At 64.9% G+C, this 18,277-nt stretch overlaps 1 protein-coding gene across 1 annotated transcript in view; it reads right to left on the bottom strand.

Annotated features, from left to right (window-relative positions):
• The window catches only part of LOC143261234 (uncharacterized), a 128,241-nt gene extending 111,128 nt beyond the window's left edge, over positions 1 to 17,113 (bottom strand). Inside the window, exon 1 of the mRNA XM_076527804.1 lies at positions 17,105 to 17,113. Within this exon, the coding sequence (XP_076383919.1) occupies positions 17,105 to 17,113 (9 nt within the window). The remainder of the gene's footprint in view (positions 1 to 17,104) is intronic.
• Positions 17,114 to 18,277: the final 1,164 nt, after the last annotated feature.

Raw genomic sequence — 18,277 nt, 5'->3', positions numbered from 1 at the left:
ACGTGTGCTGCCGCCATCAGAGCGTCCTGGTCGAGGCGCTTCAGCGCCCACCGCGGCTGAGGCGAACCCTCATCGGCGGGGCGACGACGGGGTGTCGATGGTGGGGCGCCGGAGAGGTCGAGAACTATGTATCTGTGGTCAGACAACGTCTCGACCCCTTCCGCCACCCTCCACCCCGTAATACGGCGCGCGGCCGGGGGCGTTGCCCACGAAAGGTCAACGATGGACCCCCCGTTATGCCGCACGCACGTATGGACCGAGCCCGTGTTCAGAAGACGGAGCTCCAGTCCCGCCGCCCAATCCAGCACCTCCCGGCCCCTCGAATCAGTCCCGGGGGAACCCCAAGCCGTGGCCTTGGCATTAAAGTCCCCCAGGACCAGCACCGGACGGGGATGGCAGCGGGAGACGCATCTCCCTACCCCGTCCAGATACTGCTCAAACTCTTCGAGGGACCACCTTGGAGGTGCGTATATCGCCACAACCGCGGTGCCGCCCCAATCAACGGCCACGTATCCCAGGCCGCGCTCGATAAGCGAGCACGGCGGGGACCCCGGCCTCCCAGCCCAAATAATCGCGGCGGAGCCAATCGAGTCCCCCATCCAGTGTGGATGTTTGGGGACCCTGTGCGGCTCCGCCACGACTGCCAACCCGGCACCCCGCTCGGCCAGGCATTGAAACATGAGATCCTGCGCTCTGGCCGAGCAGTTGAGGTTAACTTGTATTATCGGGCCCGGGGGCCCCATTACACAGCCGTGTCCATCGCCGTCACGGCCGCGGATGCGGTGGCGTCTGGGACTTTATTGGTCCCATCCGCCCCCGCGGGTGCGGCGGTAGCATCAGGAGGTGCCGCCTTTTCGTTGCTGGCCACGGTGGTCGCTGCCTTGGCCATCGTGGTTCCCTTCCCTTTTTTATTAAATCTGGCAGACGACCTTTGGCCGCCCCCCTTGCCTCGCCCCGCACCGGCAGGACATGCCCGGCTCCCGAGGCGGTGACCAGACGGCTTGCCCGCGCCCGCACAAAGCGGACAATTGGGCGTGGCCGTACAGGCTGCCACCTTATGGTCCCGACTGCCGCATCTATAGCAGCAGTTGGACCTATCCTCGGCAGAAGTGCACCGCTGACTGGTGTGGCCAACACCAAGGCAACGGTAACACTGCAGGGGCCGGGCACTCAGGGCCTCCACGGCTGCCTGGGTCCAGCCGACAGTTATCCGGCCCGCGACAGCAACCTTGCGAGCGGCCGCGGCAGGACATCGGACCCAGAGGGTGCCCAATCCCGAGGGGGAAGCCCGGATTTCGCCGGTATTGATGTCCCCCTCGCTGCACCCGCCCACGCGGGCAACAGCCGCAGCGACCTCCGCCGGCGTGGTCGAATCGACCAGGCCGCGCACCCTAAGGTCAGCTTTTTTGACCGGACGCGCGACCTTTACGCCGGTGCCTGCCAGCGCTTCCGCCACTTTTGTGGCGAGGACGGTGGCCTTGGCGGCCCCATCGGTGCCAGGGACCTCCAAAATTAACCCCCCAGTCACCGCCCTTCGCGGCCTCAGCGAGGCGATGCCAATTTCTGCCAGGTCAACCTTGGACCTGGCAGTGGCCATCGCCTGCGCGTAAGTAATGTCCACGCCAGACGGAACCGTTATGGTAACCGCTGCTGTGCGTGGCGGTCGAGGAGGCAGGGGTGTCTTCCTGGGGGCCGCCGGGACCACCCGTCCTTTTCTATTCGCGGCCGCAGTGGCCTTGGCAGCCGCCTTTTTGGCCTTCCGGCCAACCACCTGGGACCACGCCTCCTGAGGTGGAGGCGCGGCGGAGTGTGGGGCCAATTCTGCTCGAGGTCGAGCGGGCTCCGTCTGGGCCGCTATAGCCGCCCCAGATTTCCCACCTTTCTTTTTCTTCTTCGCCCTCCGCCCCACCCTGTCCGAAGACTGTGAGGGGACGGACGGTCCAGGGGCCACCGATCGTAGGGCCGAGTCCGTTCGCGGCGCGAGCTCCTTCCTGAATGACGCCAATTTGGCGTCCATCAGGGCGCCTATTTGCGCCAGAAAATCTGCGGGCGCAGCCGCAGGTGGTGGCGAGGACTTTTCTTGCCCGGAGCGATGGCAATCCCGGGCGCCGACGATCGGCGGCGATACTGAGCCCTCTCCCGGGCGCCGTGGCGGAGGCATTGCGGCAGCAGCCGTTCTCGCTTCCACCACCTGCCGGAGCCGGGCCACCTCCGCCTGCAGCTCCGTCATTTGCCCCCTGAGAACTGCATTTTCGGCCTCCAGGACACGCGTGGCGTCGGTAGCTGACCTCACTGCCAGCTCCGACACCCCTACCCTGCCGTTTAAGGCGGCCACCCTCAGGGCGCGGGCCAAATTGCCCTTCAGCCCCTTTGACACGCCGGAGATCCTGGCCACTTCATCCAGGCTCTCCAATATAGCGGCCGCGACATCCCGCGTCGGACGGTTGCGGAAATTTTCCGCTATATCCGTCTCGTCCGGGAGCGGGACGCTCGACCGCGATGGTCTCGGCACGGGGGCTCCCGGGTCGAATATCGCCGCCACCTCCCTCGCCTCGGCCTCCAGCTGCGAAGCCTCGGCCAGCCTAAGTTTGGCCTCTGCGAGGCCAACATATTCGCCGGTCGTCGGCGGCCGTCCTCTTTTCCTCGCTGACGACGAGCCCGGGACACTCTGCGATGAGTGGTTTGAGGAGACAGAGAAATCTGACTCCTCCCCCTCATCGCACTCACCAAGGCCCGCTGCGGTCCTCTTTTTGCCGCGTGTTGCAGAATGCCTCCGCGACACCGGCTCTGTACATCTTTTGAGGCGCACGATAGGACCGCGCACCTCCACCTCACGCTCGTTTCCCCCCTCCCCGGTTATTTGTTTAAAAGAATCCATAATTGGTCCCACGAGTGTGGTCGGAAAGAAGGTCACCCCGGGCAGAGCCGCCATACCCGGGGAAGGCTAATACACCCGGGGGTCGCCAGGTAACCCGGGGTTGTCCGCTAAAGATTGGTGCACCCACCAACCATAGCTGGCGCTTACTCCAGCTACACCCTCATCACCGCGTAACACTGCTTGGGGCTAGGGATTTTTTAGAGAGGTTGTCATCCTCGCGGCCCGGCCGGTTAAGGCAAGACCCCCGTTCCTGTAAAACATGACCACAGGTTTACGGTATGTGTCCGACTTTAGTTGGCCCCTCCCCTCAAGCCACTCCGGCATGGTAGAACCTGCCAGGGAATAAATTCCCCGCCGGCACAGCCTTGAGGATCATTAGGGCACGAAGCCCCCCCACCACGACAAGGTAGCGGACACGGGGGGGCCTTGACATAACCTTTTTTTTTTTTTTTTTTTATTTTACGTGGAGGAAATCTGCTCGCCAGACACCCCCGCCCCGCCCGGGGGAGCGGGACGAGGGTAGTGTGGGGTTTGACCCACTAAAACCTCCACGGCGACCTGAGGACGCAGGACCGATCGCTGGCGATTCAACGGGGGAGCCACGGGAACTCTTGAAGAACACTACCGCGGCTCCCCCTCGCCTGGCCGGCCATCAAGATGGTAACGATGGCCGGCCGCGTCCCGGGGGGAGATAAATCCTCCCCCCTAGAATCCATTTAAATTTAAATTCGGCGGCGCGAGGGGTCGCACCCCGCACCGCCCCGACACGGCGACCGCGCGATAGGTGACCAGGGCCCCCGCCCTGATCACAGCGGCCGCCGGGGGGACGACGAGTATATTGGAGGAGGATCACAGTTAACCCTCCCCTCCATCAGGCGACTCGTCATCCCCCACTCCCAACAGTGGAGGTCCTCCTCTGTTGGCGGGCGGCGGGCAATGAAACCAGCATGTTCTGGTACACCCGCCGCCCGCCTACTCTCAGCTGCCCGGGGTTTCTCGGCGTGGGCGCGCACGCCGTCCCCGGGCACGTCGGGCGGGATCTGTAAGCTCCCGATCCCGCTCGGCAGCCTCCTTCCGCGACATAACATCCTCGCAGAAAGAGATTGCTGCCGCCCACTTCCCCGGGCTCTCCAGCATGGCCCCAACTAGGCTGGAGAGTGCGAGGTCGTGACCGACTTCCCGTTTTAGGACTCGGCGCAGCGCTGAAAAGGCGGGACATTCCTCCAGCGTGTGCTGCGCCGAGTCTTCCTCCGCGCCACAATGGTGGCACACCGTCGTCGCTTCCCGCCCGATGCGACACAGGTAGACACCGAAGCAGCCATGCCCGGTGAACACCTGCGTCGCTCGGTAGGAGAGCCTGCCATGCCGTCTCTCCCGCCACGAGGTGAAGTGCGGCAGGAGAGCCCCGGGGACGCGCTCGCCGGCGTGGGAGCAAAGCTCGGCACGCCATCTGGCCAGCGCTAGTCTCCGGGCCTGGAGCTCGAAGCCCTCGACCGTCTCTCGCTCCGGCGGGGCCCCTCGAGCACGGCTGGCGATGCTTGTGCGCCCATAAACATAGGCGCGCACCGCCGCCTGAAGCTCGAAGGGAAGTTCTCCCGCCAGAGCAAGCGCCGCCACGGTAGACGTGGTGCGGTAACCTCTTATGAGGCGGATGGCCATCCGCCTCTGCAGCCGGCGCAACAACAGCGTGTTGCGCCGGCTGGTCATCACGTACGGCGCCCAGATTGGGGCACCGTATAAGGCCATAGACCGCACCACGCCCAGGTATAGGCGGCGCACCAAATCTCCCGGTCCCCCGAGGTTGGGCAGCAGGCGGCCCAAAGAGGCCGCCGCCTTTTCGACTCGGGGGACGAGACGGTCGAGATGCGCATCGAAGCTCCAGCGGCTGTCGAGGATCAGTCCGAGATATTTCAACTCGGACTTCACCTCGACGCAGGCTTCTCCAACCCGGATCCACGATCTGGCCGGTGGCCGAGACCGAGGCCGTCCGTGAAACCAGACAGCCTCGGCCTTCTCCGGGGCTATTTTCAGCCCCAGATCGCGGATCCTCGCGACGACGGCTGCCACCGCAACCGCTGCTCGTCGGATGGTCCTCTCGAAGGTACTCCCGACGGCGACCACCAACGTGTCGTCCGCGTAGCAGACGAGGGTGGCACCGTCGGGCAGGGAGGCCTTTTCCAGGACCGCGTTGTAACCCAGGTCCCACAGGAGCGGTCCTAAAACGGACCCCTGCGGGACCCCGCGGTCCACTTCCCTCCGTATCACCCCGTACCGGCCCGGGTATTCAACCCACCTGTCCCGCAGGTAGGCCCCGATCACCCGCCTCAGATAGGGAGGCACCTGGTGATCGACGAGGGCCTCCCTAATGGCGGACCAGGGCAGGGTGTTGAACGCATTGACGATGTCAATGGACACCGCCAAGCACACCCCGCCCCTTGCCACGGCATTGTCCGAGAGGGACTTGAGACGGTCGATAGCGTCGACCGTCGATCGCCGCTCCCGGAAGCCAAACTGGCAGTCCGCCAGATCTGGGCCGTCGCGGGACAGGTGTCTGGAGAGGCGGGCAACAATGATCTTCTCGAAGATCTTGCCCGCCTCATCCAGGAGACAAATGGGCCGGAACGCGGAGGGAGAATCCCCCGGCCTCCCATCCTTCCTCAAGAGGACCATCCGACTTTCTCTCCATAGGTCGGGGAACGTCCCCGACTTCAGGAGCCCAGAGTAGAGGCTCCTCAGCCTCTCCCCCAGGACGCTCGCGGCGAGCAACCAGACCCGGCCGGGGATACCGTCCGGCCCCGGAGCGGTATTCTTGCCCCGGAGCCATTTGACGACCCCGGCCATCTCCTCCGGCGCGACCTCAAGATCCGGGGACCACTCATGTTCCTCTGGCTCAGGGACGGGCCGGAACGCCTCCCCGCTAACGGGGAATAAAGCGTCCACGACCCGCCCGAGCAGCCCCGGATCCAGGCTCTCCGTCACGGGGGGCGCCCAGGGACGTAATCGTCCCAATGCCATCTTGTATGGGCGCCCCCACGGATCTCGGTTCAGAGAGCCGAGGAGATCGCGCCAGGCCTGGTCCTTCGCTCGCCTGATGGCCAGCTGCAGGGCGACCACCTTCTCCCGATATCTCCCATACAGCTGGGCAGCCAGCACGTCGTCCGTACGTCGTCGTCGACGGGCGCGAGCGTACTGGCGTCGCGCGCGGACGCACTCGGTGCGTAATTCCGCTATTTCTCGCGACCACCAGTACACCGCCTTCCTCGGGAAGACCCTGGCCCGGGGCATGGCGACGTCGCAAATCGACGTCATTGCGCCCCGGAACCACTGGGCCTCCCCATTCCCGTCGACTGGCCCAGCCGGTGTTGCTGGCCAGGCCACGACGTGTGCTGCCGCCATCAGAGCGTCCTGGTCGAGGCGCTTCAGCGCCCACCGCGGCTGAGGCGAACCCTCATCGGCGGGGCGACGACGGGGTGTCGATGGTGGGGCGCCGGAGAGGTCGAGAACTATGTATCTGTGGTCAGACAACGTCTCGACCCCTTCCGCCACCCTCCACCCCGTAATACGGCGCGCGGCCGGGGGCGTTGCCCACGAAAGGTCAACGATGGACCCCCCGTTATGCCGCACGCACGTATGGACCGAGCCCGTGTTCAGAAGACGGAGCTCCAGTCCCGCCGCCCAATCCAGCACCTCCCGGCCCCTCGAATCAGTCCCGGGGGAACCCCAAGCCGTGGCCTTGGCATTAAAGTCCCCCAGGACCAGCACCGGACGGGGATGGCAGCGGGAGACGCATCTCCCTACCCAGTCCAGATACTGCTCAAACTCTTCGAGGGACCACCTTGGAGGTGCGTATATCGCCACAACCGCGGTGCCGCCCCAATCAACGGCCACGTATCCCAGGCCGCGCTCGATAAGCGAGCACGGCGGGGACCCCGGCCTCCCAGCCCAAATAATCGCGGCGGAGCCAATCGAGTCCCCCATCCAGTGTGGATGTTTGGGGACCCTGTGCGGCTCCGCCACGACTGCCAACCCGGCACCCCGCTCGGCCAGGCATTGAAACATGAGATCCTGCGCTCTGGCCGAGCAGTTGAGGTTAACTTGTATTATCGGGCCCGGGGGCCCCATTACACAGCCGTGTCCATCGCCGTCACGGCCGCGGATGCGGTGGCGTCTGGGACTTTATTGGTCCCATCCGCCCCCGCGGGTGCGGCGGTAGCATCAGGAGGTGCCGCCTTTTCGTTGCTGGCCACGGTGGTCGCTGCCTTGGCCATCGTGGTTCCCTTCCCTTTTTTATTAAATCTGGCAGACGACCTTTGGCCGCCCCCCTTGCCTCGCCCCGCACCGGCAGGACATGCCCGGCTCCCGAGGCGGTGACCAGACGGCTTGCCCGCGCCCGCACAAAGCGGACAATTGGGCGTGGCCGTACAGGCTGCCACCTTATGGTCCCGACTGCCGCATCTATAGCAGCAGTTGGACCTATCCTCGGCAGAAGTGCACCGCTGACTGGTGTGGCCAACACCAAGGCAACGGTAACACTGCAGGGGCCGGGCACTCAGGGCCTCCACGGCTGCCTGGGTCCAGCCGACAGTTATCCGGCCCGCGACAGCAACCTTGCGAGCGGCCGCGGCAGGACATCGGACCCAGAGGGTGCCCAATCCCGAGGGGGAAGCCCGGATTTCGCCGGTATTGATGTCCCCCTCGCTGCACCCGCCCACGCGGGCAACAGCCGCAGCGACCTCCGCCGGCGTGGTCGAGTCGACCAGGCCGCGCACCCTAAGGTCAGCTTTTTTGACCGGACGCGCGACCTTTACGCCGGTGCCTGCCAGCGCTTCCGCCACTTTTGTGGCGAGGACGGTGGCCTTGGCGGCCCCATCGGTGCCAGGGACCTCCAAAATTAACCCCCCAGTCACCGCCCTTCGCGGCCTCAGCGAGGCGATGCCAATTTCTGCCAGGTCAACCTTGGACCTGGCAGTGGCCATCGCCTGCGCGTAAGTAATGTCCACGCCAGACGGAACCGTTATGGTAACCGCTGCTGTGCGTGGCGGTCGAGGAGGCAGGGGTGTCTTCCTGGGGGCCGCCGGGACCACCCGTCCTTTTCTATTCGCGGCCGCAGTGGCCTTGGCAGCCGCCTTTTTGGCCTTCCGGCCAACCACCTGGGACCACGCCTCCTGAGGTGGAGGCGCGGCGGAGTGTGGGGCCAATTCTGCTCGAGGTCGAGCGGGCTCCGTCTGGGCCGCTATAGCCGCCCCAGATTTCCCACCTTTCTTTTTCTTCTTCGCCCTCCGCCCCACCCCGTCCGAAGACTGTGAGGGGACGGACGGTCCAGGGGCCACCGATCGTAGGGCCGAGTCCGTTCGCGGCGCGAGCTCCTTCCTGAATGACGCCAATTTGGCGTCCATCAGGGCGCCTATTTGCGCCAGAAAATCTGCGGGCGCAGCCGCAGGTGGTGGCGAGGACTTTTCTTGCCCGGAGCGATGGCAATCCCGGGCGCCGACGATCGGCGGCGATACTGAGCCCTCTCCCGGGCGCCGTGGCGGAGGCATTGCGGCAGCAGCCGTTCTCGCCTCCACCACCTGCCGGAGCCGGGCCACCTCCGCCTGCAGCTCCGTCATTTGCCCCCTGAGAACTGCATTTTCGGCCTCCAGGACACGCGTGGCGTCGGTAGCTGACCTCACTGCCAGCTCCGACACCCCTACCCTGCCGTTTAAGGCGGCCACCCTCAGGGCGCGGGCCAAATTGCCCTTCAGCCCCTTTGACACGCCGGAGATCCTGGCCACTTCATCCAGGCTCTCCAATATAGCGGCCGCGACATCCCGCGTCGGACGGTTGCGGAAATTTTCCGCTATATCCGTCTCGTCCGGGAGCGGGACGCTCGACCGCGATGGTCTCGGCACGGGGGCTCCCGGGTCGAATATCGCCGCCACCTCCCTCGCCTCGGCCTCCAGCTGCGAAGCCTCGGCCAGCCTAAGTTTGGCCTCTGCGAGGCCAACATATTCGCCGGTCGTCGGCGGCCGTCCTCTTTTCCTCGCTGACGACGAGCCCGGGACACTCTGCGATGAGTGGTTTGAGGAGACAGAGAAATCTGACTCCTCCCCCTCATCGCACTCACCAAGGCCCGCTGCGGTCCTCTTTTTGCCGCGTGTTGCAGAATGCCTCCGCGACACCGGCTCTGTACATCTTTTGAGGCGCACGATAGGACCGCGCACCTCCACCTCACGCTCGTTTCCCCCCTCCCCGGTTATTTGTTTAAAAGAATCCATAATTGGTCCCACGAGTGTGGTCGGAAAGAAGGTCACCCCGGGCAGAGCCGCCATACCCGGGGAAGGCTAATACACCCGGGGGTCGCCAGGTACCCCGGGGTTGTCCGCTAAAGATTGGTGCACCCACCAACCATAGCTGGCGCTTACTCCAGCTACACCCTCATCACCGCGTAACACTGCTTGGGGCTAGGGATTTTTTAGAGAGGTTGTCATCCTCGCGGCCCGGCCGGTTAAGGCAAGACCCCCGTTCCTGTAAAACATGACCACAGGTTTACGGTATGTGTCCGACTTTAGTTGGCCCCTCCCCTCAAGCCACTCCGGCATGGTAGAACCTGCCAGGGAATAAATTCCCCGCCGGCACAGCCTTGAGGATCATTAGGGCACGAAGCCCCCCCACCACGACAAGGTAGCGGACACGGGGGGGACCTTGACATAACCTTTTTTTTTTTTTTTTTATTTTACGTGGAGGAAATCTGCTCTCCAGACACCCCCGCCCCGCCCGGGGGAGCGGGACGAGGGTAGTGTGGGGTTTGACCCACTAAAACCTCCACGGCGACCTGAGGACGCAGGACCGATCGCTGGCGATTCAACGGGGGAGCCACGGGAACTCTTGAAGAACACTACCGCGGCTCCCCCTCGCCTGGCCGGCCATCAAGATGGTAACGATGGCCGGCCGCGTCCCGGGGGGAAATAAAATAAATCCTCCCCCCTAAATCGATTTAAATTCGGCGGCGCGAGGGGTCGCACCCCGCACCGCCCCGACACGGCGACCGCGCGATAGGTGACCAGGGCCCCCGCCCTGATCACAGCGGCCGCCGGGGGGACGTTGAGTATATTGGAGGAGGATTACAGTTAACCCTCGCCTCCTTCAGGCGACTCGTCATCCCCCACTCCCAAAAGTGGACGTCCTCCTCTGTTGGCGGGCGGCGGGCAATGAAACCAGCATATTCTGGTACACCCGCCGCCCGCCTACTCTCAGCTGCCCGGGGTTTCTCGGCGTGGGCGCGCACGCCGTCCCCGGGCACGTCGGGCGGGATCTGTAAGCTCCCGATCCCGCTCGGCAGCCTCCTTCCGCGACATAACCTCCTCGCAGAAAGAGATTGCTGCCGCCCACTTCTCCGAGCTCTCCAGCATGGCCCCAACTAGGCTGGAGAGTGCGAGGTCGTGGCCGATTTCTCGTTTTAGGACTCGGCGCAGCGCTGAAAAGGCGGGGCATTCCTCCAGCGTGTGCTGCGCCGAGTCTTCCTCCGCGCCACAATGGTGGCACACCGTCGTCGCTTCCCGCCCGATGCGACACAGGTAGACACCGAAGCAGCCATGCCCGGTGAACACCTGCGTCGCTCGGTAGGAGAGCCTGCCATGCCGTCTCTCCCGCCACGAGGTGAAGTGCGGCAGGAGAGCCCCGGGGACGCGCTCGCCGGCGTGGGAGCAAAGCTCGGCACGCCATCTGGCGAGCGCTAGTCGCCGGGCCTGGAGCTCGAAGCCCTCGACCGTCTCTCGCTCCGGCGGGGACCCCCGAGCACGGCTGGCGATGCTAGTGCGCCTGTAAACATAGGCGCGCACCGCCACCTGAAGCTCGAAGGGAAGTTCTCCCGCCAGAGCAAGCGCCGCCACGGTAGACGCGGTGCGGTAACCTCTTATGAGGCGGATGGCCATCCGCCTCTGCAGCCGGCGCAACAACAGCGTGTTGCGCCGGCTGGTCATCACGTACGGCGCCCAGATTGGGGCACCGTATAAGGCCATAGACCGCACCACGCCCAGGTATAGGCGGCGCACCAAATCTCCCGGTCCCCCGAGGTTGGGCAGCAGGCGGCCCAAAGAGGCCGCCGCCTTTTCGACTCGGGGGACGAGACGGTCGAGATGCGCATCGAAGCACCAGTGGCTGTCGAGGATCAGTCCGAGATATTTCAACTCGGCCTTCACCTCGACGCAGGCTTCTCCAACCCGGATCCACGATCTGGCCGGTGGCCGAGACCGAGGCCGTCCGTGAAACCAGACAGCCTCGGCCTTCTCCGGGGCTATTTTCAGCCCCAGATCGCGGATCCTCGCGACGACGGCTGCCACCGCAACCTCTGCTCGTCGGATGGTCCTCTCGAAGGTACTCCCGACGGCGACCACCAACGTGTCGTCCGCGTAGCAGACGAGGGTGGCTCCGTCGGGCAGGGAGGCCTTCTCCAGGACCGCGTTATAACCCAGGTCCCACAGGAGCGGTCCTAAAACGGACCCCTGCGGGACCCCGCGGTCCACTTCCCTCCGTATCATCCCGCACCGGCCCGGGTATTCAACCCACCTGTCCCGCAGGTAGGCCCCGATCACCCGCCTCAGATAGGGAGGCACCTGGTGATCGACGAGGGCCTCCCTAATGGCGGACCAGGGCAGGGTGTTGAACGCATTGACGATGTCAATGGACACCGCCAAGCACACCCCGCCCCTTGCCACGGCATTGTCCGAGAGGGACTTGAGACGGCCGATAGCGTCGACCGTCGATCGCCCCTCCCGGAAGCCAAACTGGCAGTCCGCCAGATCTGGGCCGTCGCGGGACAGGTGTCTGGAGAGGCGGGCAACAATAATCTTCTCGAAGATCTTGCCCGCCTCATCCAGGAGACAAATGGGCCGGTACGCGGAGGGAGAATCCCCCGGCCTCCCATCCTTCCTCAAGAGGACCATCCGACTTTCTCTCCATAGGTCGGGGAACGTCCCCGACCTCAGGAGCCCAGAGTAGAGGCTCCTCAGCCTCTCGCCCAGGACGCTCGCGGCGAGCAGCCAGACCCGGCCGGGGATACCGTCCGGCCCCGGGGCGGTATTCTTGCCCCGGAGCCATTTGACGACCCCGGCCATCTCCTCCGGCGCGACCTCAAGATCCGGGGACCACTCATGTTCCTCTGGCTCAGGGACAGGCCGGGACGCCTCCCCGCTAACGGGGAATAAAGCGTCCACGACCCGCCCGAGCAGCCCCGGATCCAGGCTCTCCGTCACGGGGGGCGCCCAGGGACGCAATCGTCCCAATGCCATCTTGTATGGGCGCCCCCACGGATCTCGGTTTAGAGAGCCGAGAAGATCGCGCCAGGCCTGGTCCTTCGCTCGCCTGATGGCCAGCTGCAGGGCGACCACCTTCTCCCGATATCGCCCGTACAGCTGGGCAGCCAGAACGTCGTCCGTACGTCGTCGTCGACGGGCGCGAGCGTACCGGCGTCGCGCGCGGACGCACTCGGTGCGTAACTCCGCTATCGCGCGCGACCACCAGTACACCGCCTTCCTCGGGAAGACCCTGGCCCGGGGCATGGCTACGTCGCAAATGGACGTCATTGCGCCACGGAACCAATGGGCCTCCCCATTCCCGTCGACTGGCCCGGCCGGTGTTGCTGGCCAGGCCACGACGTGGGCCGCCGCCATCAGAGCGTCCTGGTCGAGGCGCTTCAGCGCCCACCGCGGTCGAGGCGAACCTTCATCGGCGGGGCGACGACGGAGTGTCGATGGTGGGGCGGCGGAGAGGTCGAGAACTATGTATCTGTGGTCAGACAACGTCTCGACCCCTTCCGCCACCCTCCACCCCGTAATACGGCGCGCGGCCTGGGGCGTTGCCCACGAAAGGTCAACGATGGACCCCCCGTTATGCCGCACGCACGTATGGACCGAGCCCGTGTTCAGGAGACGGAGCTCCAGTCCCGCCGCCCAATCCAGCACCTCCCGGCCCCTCGAATCAGTCCCGGGGGAACCCCAAGCCGTGGCCTTGGCATTAAAGTCCCCCAGGACCAGCACCGGACGGGGATGGCAGCGGGAGACGCATCTCCCTACCCCGTGCAGATACTGCTCAAACTCTTCGAGGGACCACCTTGGAGGTGCGTATATCGCCACAACCGCGGTGCCGTCCCAATCAACGGCCACGTATCCCAGGCCGCGCTCGATAAGCGAGCACGGCGGGGACCCCGACCTCCCAGCCCAAATAATCGCGGCGGAGCCAATCGAGTCCCCCATCCAGTGTGGATGTTTGGGGACGTTGTGCGGCTCCGCCACGACTGCCAACCCGGCACCCCGCTCGGCCATGCATTGAAACAGGAGATCCTGCGCTCTGGCCGAGCAGTTGAGGTTAACTTGTATTATCGGGCCCGGGGGCCCCATTACACAGCCGTGTCCATCGCCGTCACGGCCGCGGATGCGGTGGCGTCAGGGACTTTAGTGGCCCCATTCGCCCCCGCGGGTGCGGCGGTAGCATCAGGCGGTGCCGCCTTTTCGTTGCTGGCCACGGTGGTCGCTGCCTTGGCCATCGTGGTTTCCTTCCCTTTTTTATTGAATCTGGCAGACGACCTTTGGCCGCCTACCTTGCCTCGCCTCGCACCGACAGGACACGCCCGGCCGCCGAGGCGGTGACCAGAAGGCCTGCCCGCGCCCGCACAAAGCGGACAATTGGGCGTGGCCGTACAGGCTGCCACCTTATGGTCCCGACTGCAGCATCTATAGCAGCAGTCGGACCTATCCTCGGCAGAAGTGCACCGCTGACTGGTGTGGCCAACATCAAGGCAACGGTAACACTGCAGAGGCCGGGCACTCAGGGCCTCCACGGCTGCATGGGTCCAGCCGACGGTTATCCGGCCCGCGACAGCAACCTTGCGAGCGGCCGCGGCAGGACATCGGACCCAGAGGGTGCCCAATCCCGAGGGGGAAGACCGGATTTCGCCGGTATTGATGTCCCCCTCGCTGCACCCGCCCACGCGGGCAACAGCCGCAGCGACCTCCGCCGGCGTGGTCGAATCGACCAGGCCGCGCACCCTAAGGTCAGCTTTTTTGACCGGACGCGCGACCTTTACGCCGGTGCCTGCCAGCGCTTCCGCCACTTTTGTGGCGAGGACGGTGGCCTTGGCGGCCCCATCGGTGCCAGGGACTTCCAAAATTAACCCCCCAGTCACCGCCCTTCGCGGCCTCAGCGAGGCGATGCCAATTTCTGCCAGGTCCACCTTGGACCTGGCAGTGGCCATCGCCTGCGCGTAAGTAATGTCCACGCCAGACGGAACCGTTATGGTAACCGCTGCTGTGCGTGGCGGTCGCGGAGGCAGGGGTGTCTTCCTGGGGGCCGCCGGGACCACCCGTCCTTTTTTATTATTCGCCGCCGCAGTGGCCTTGGCAGCCGCCTTTTTAGCCTTGCGGCCAACCACCTGGGACCACGCCTCCTGGGGCGGAGGCGCGGCAGAGGGTAGCGCCGATTCTGCTCGCGGTCGAGCGGGCTCCGTCTGGGCCGCTATAGCCGCCCCAGCTTTCCCACCTTTCTTCTTCTTCTTCGTCTTCCGCCCCACCCTGTCCGAAGACTGTGAGGGGACGGACGGCCCAGGTGCCACCGATCGCAGGGCCGAGTCCGTTCGCGGCGCGAGCTCCCTCCTGAATGACGCCAATTTGGCGTCTATCAGGGCGCTTATCTGCGCCAGAAAATCTGCGGGCGCAGTCGCATGTGGGGGCGAGGACTTTTCTTGCCCGGAGCGTTGGCAGTCCCGGGCGGCGACGATCGGCGGCGATACTGAGCCCTCTCCCGGGCGCGGCGGCGGAGGCATTGCGGCAGCAGCCGTACTCGCCTCCACCACCTGCCGGAGCCGAGCCACCTCCGCCCGCAGCTCCGTCATTTGCCCCCTGAGGACGGCATTCTCTGCCTCCAGGGCACGCGTGGCGTCGGTAGCTGACCTAACCGCAAGCTCGGACACCCCCACCCTGCCGTTTAAGGCGGCCACCCTTAGGGCGCGGGCCAAATTGCCCTTCAGCCCCTTTGACACGCCGGAGATCCTGGCCACTTCATCCAGGCTCTCCAATATAGCGGCCGCGACATCCCGCGTTGGACGGTTGCGGAAATTTTCCGCTATATCCGTCTCGTCCGGGAGCGGGACGCTCGACCGCGATGGTCCCGGCACGGGGGCTCCCGGGTCGAATATCGCCGCCACCTCCCTTGCCTCGGCCTCCAGCTGCGAAGCCTCGGCCAGCCTAAGTTTGGCCTCTTGGAGGCCAACATATTCGCCGGTCGTCGGCGGCCGTCCTCTTTTCCTCGCTGACGACGAGCCCGGGACACTCTGCGATGAGTGGTGGGAGGAGACAGAGAAATCTGACTCCTCCCCCTCATCGCACTCACCAAGGCCCGCTGCGGTCCTCTTTTTGCCGCGTGTCGCCGAATGCCTCCGCGACACCGGCTCTGTGCATCTTTTGAGGCGCACGATAGGCCCGCGCACCTCCACCTCACGCTCGTTTCCCCCCTCCCCGGTTGTTTGTGAAAAAGTAGACTCCATACTTAATCCCACGAGTGTGGTCGGAAAGGAGGTCACCCCGGGTAGAGCCGCCATACCCGGGGAAGGCTAATACGCCCGGGGGGTCGCCAGGTACCCCGGGGTTGTCCGCTAACGATTGGTGCACCCACCAACCATAGCTGGCGCTTACTCCAGCTACGCCCTCTTCACCGCGCAACACTGCTTGGGGCTAGGGATTTTTTAGAGAGGTTGTCATCCTCGCGGCCCGGCCGGTTAAGGCAAGACCCCCGTTCCTGTAAAACATGACCACAGGTTTACGGTATGTGTCCGACTTTAGTTGGCCCCTCACCTCAAGCCACTCCGGCATGGTAGAACCTGCCAGGGAATAAATTCCCCGCCGGCACAGCCTTGAGGATCATTAGGGCACGAAGCCCCCCCACCACGACAAGGTAGCGGACACGGGGGGGACCTTGACATAACCTTTTTTTTTTTTTTTTTATTTTACGTGGAGGAAATCTGCTCGCCAGACACCCCCGCCCCACCCGGGGGAGCGGGACGAGGGTAGTGTGGGGATTGACCCACTAAAACCTCCACGGCGACCTGAGGACGCAGGACCGATCGCTGGCGATTCAACGGGGGAGCTACGGGAACTCTTGAAGAACACTACCGCGGCTCCCCCTCGCCTGGCCGGCCATCAACATGGTAACGATGACCGGCCGCGTCCCGGGGGGGAAATAAATACTCCCCCCTAAAATCCATTTAAATTCGGCGGCGCGAGGGGTCGCACCCCGCACCGCCCCGACACGGCGACCGCGCGATAGGTGACCAGGGCCCCCGCCCCGATCACAGCGGCCGCCGGGGGGACGACGAGTATATTGGAGGAGGATCACACTTAACCCTCGCCTCCTTCAGGCGACTCGTCATCCCCCATCCCCAACAGTGGACGTCCTCCTCTGTTGGCGGGCGGCGGGCAATGAAACCAGCATATTCTGGTACACCCGCCGCCCGCCTACTCTCAGCTGCCCGGGGTTTCTCGGCGTGGGCGCGCTCGCCGCCCCCGGGCACGTCGGGCGGGATCTGTAAGCTCCCGATCCCGCTCGGCAGCCTCCTTCCGCGACATAACCTCCTCGCAGAAAGAGATTGCTGCCGCCCACTTCCCCGGGCTCTCCAGCATGGCCCCAACTAGGCTGGAGAGTGCGAGGTCGTGACCGACTTCCCGTTTTAGGACTCGGCGCAGCGCTGAAAAGGCGGGACATTCCTCCAGCGTGTGCTGCGCCGAGTCTTCCTCCGCGCCACAATGGTGGCACACCGTCGTCGCTTCCCGCCCGATGCGACACAGGTAGACACCGAAGCAGCCATGCCCGGTGAACACCTGCGTCGCTCGGTAGGAGAGCCTGCCATGCCGTCTCTCCCGCCACGAGGTGAAGTGCGGCAGGAGAGCCCCGGGGACGCGCTCGCCGGCGTGGGAGCAAAGCTCGGCACGCCATCTGGCGAGCGCTAGTCGCCGGGCCTGGAGCTCGAAGCCCTCGACCGTCTCTCGCTCCGGCGGAGCCCCTCGAGCACGGCTGGCGATGCTTGTGCGCCTATAAACATAGGCGCGCACCGCCGCTTGAAGCTCGAAGGGAAGTTCTCCCGCCAGAGCAAGCGCCGCCACGGTAGACGTGGTGCGGTAACCTCTTATGAGGCGGATGGCCATCCGCCTCTGCAGCCGGCGCAACAACAGCGTGTTGCGTCGGCTGGTCATCACGTACGGCACCCATAGTGGGGCACCGTATAAGGCCATAGACCGCACCACGCCCAGGTATAGGCGGCGCACAAAATCTCCCGGTCCCCCGAGGTTGGGCAGCAGGCGGCCCAAAGAGGCCGCCGCCTTTTCGACTCGGGGGACGAGACGGTCGAGATGCGCGTCGAAGCTCCAGCGGCTGTCGAGGATCAGTCCGAGATATTTCAGCTCGGACTTCACCTCTACGCAGGCTTCTCCAACCCGGATCCACGATCTGGCCGGTGGCCGAGACCGAGGCCGTCCGTGAAACCAGACAGCCTCGGCCTTCTCCGGGGCTATTTTCAGCCCCAGATCGCGGATCCTCGCGACGACGGCTGCCACCGCAACCTCTGCTCGTCGGATGGTCCTCTCGAAGGTACTCCCAACGGCGACCACCAACGTGTCGTCCGCGTAGCAGACGAGGGTGGCACCGTCGGGCAGGGAGGCCTTCTCCAGGACCGCGTTGTAACCCAGGTCCCACAGGAGCGGTCCTAAAACGGACCCCTGCGGAACCCCGCGGTCCACTTCCCTCCGTATCATCCCGGACCGGCCCGGGTATTCAACCCACCTGTCCCGAAGGTAGGCCCCTATCACCCGCCTCAGATAGGGAGGCACCTGGTGATCGGCGAGGGCCTCCCTGATGGCGGACCAGGGCAGGGTGTTGAACGCATTGACGATGTCAATGGACACCGCCAAGCACACCCCGCCCCTTGCCACGGCATTGTCCGAGAGGGACTTGAGACGGTCGATAGCGTCGACCGTCGATCGCCCCTCCCGGAAGCCAAACTGGCAGTCCGCCAGATCTGGGCCGTCGCGGGACAGGTGTCTGGAGAGGCGGGCAACAATGATCTTCTCGAAGATCTTGCCCGCCTCATCCAGGAGACAAATGGGCCGGTACGCGGAGGGAGAATCCCCCGGCCTCCCATCCTTCCTCAAGAGGACCATCCGACTTTCTCTCCATAGGTCGGGGAACGTCCCCGACCTCAGGAGCCCAGAGTAGAGGCTCCTCAGCCTCTCCCCCAGGACGCCCGCGGCGAGCAACCAGACCCGGCCGGGGATACCGTCCGGCCCCGGGGCGGTATTCTTGCCCCGGAGCCATTTGAAGACCCCGGCCATCTCCTCCGGCGCGACCTCAAGATCCGGGGACCACTCATGTTCCTCT

The sequence above is a fragment of the Megalopta genalis genome, unplaced genomic scaffold (assembly GCF_051020955.1).
Source record: "Megalopta genalis isolate 19385.01 unplaced genomic scaffold, iyMegGena1_principal scaffold0043, whole genome shotgun sequence".
Taxonomy (NCBI): domain Eukaryota; kingdom Metazoa; phylum Arthropoda; class Insecta; order Hymenoptera; family Halictidae; genus Megalopta; species Megalopta genalis.
This window is presented reverse-complemented; position numbering and strand designations above follow the sequence as displayed.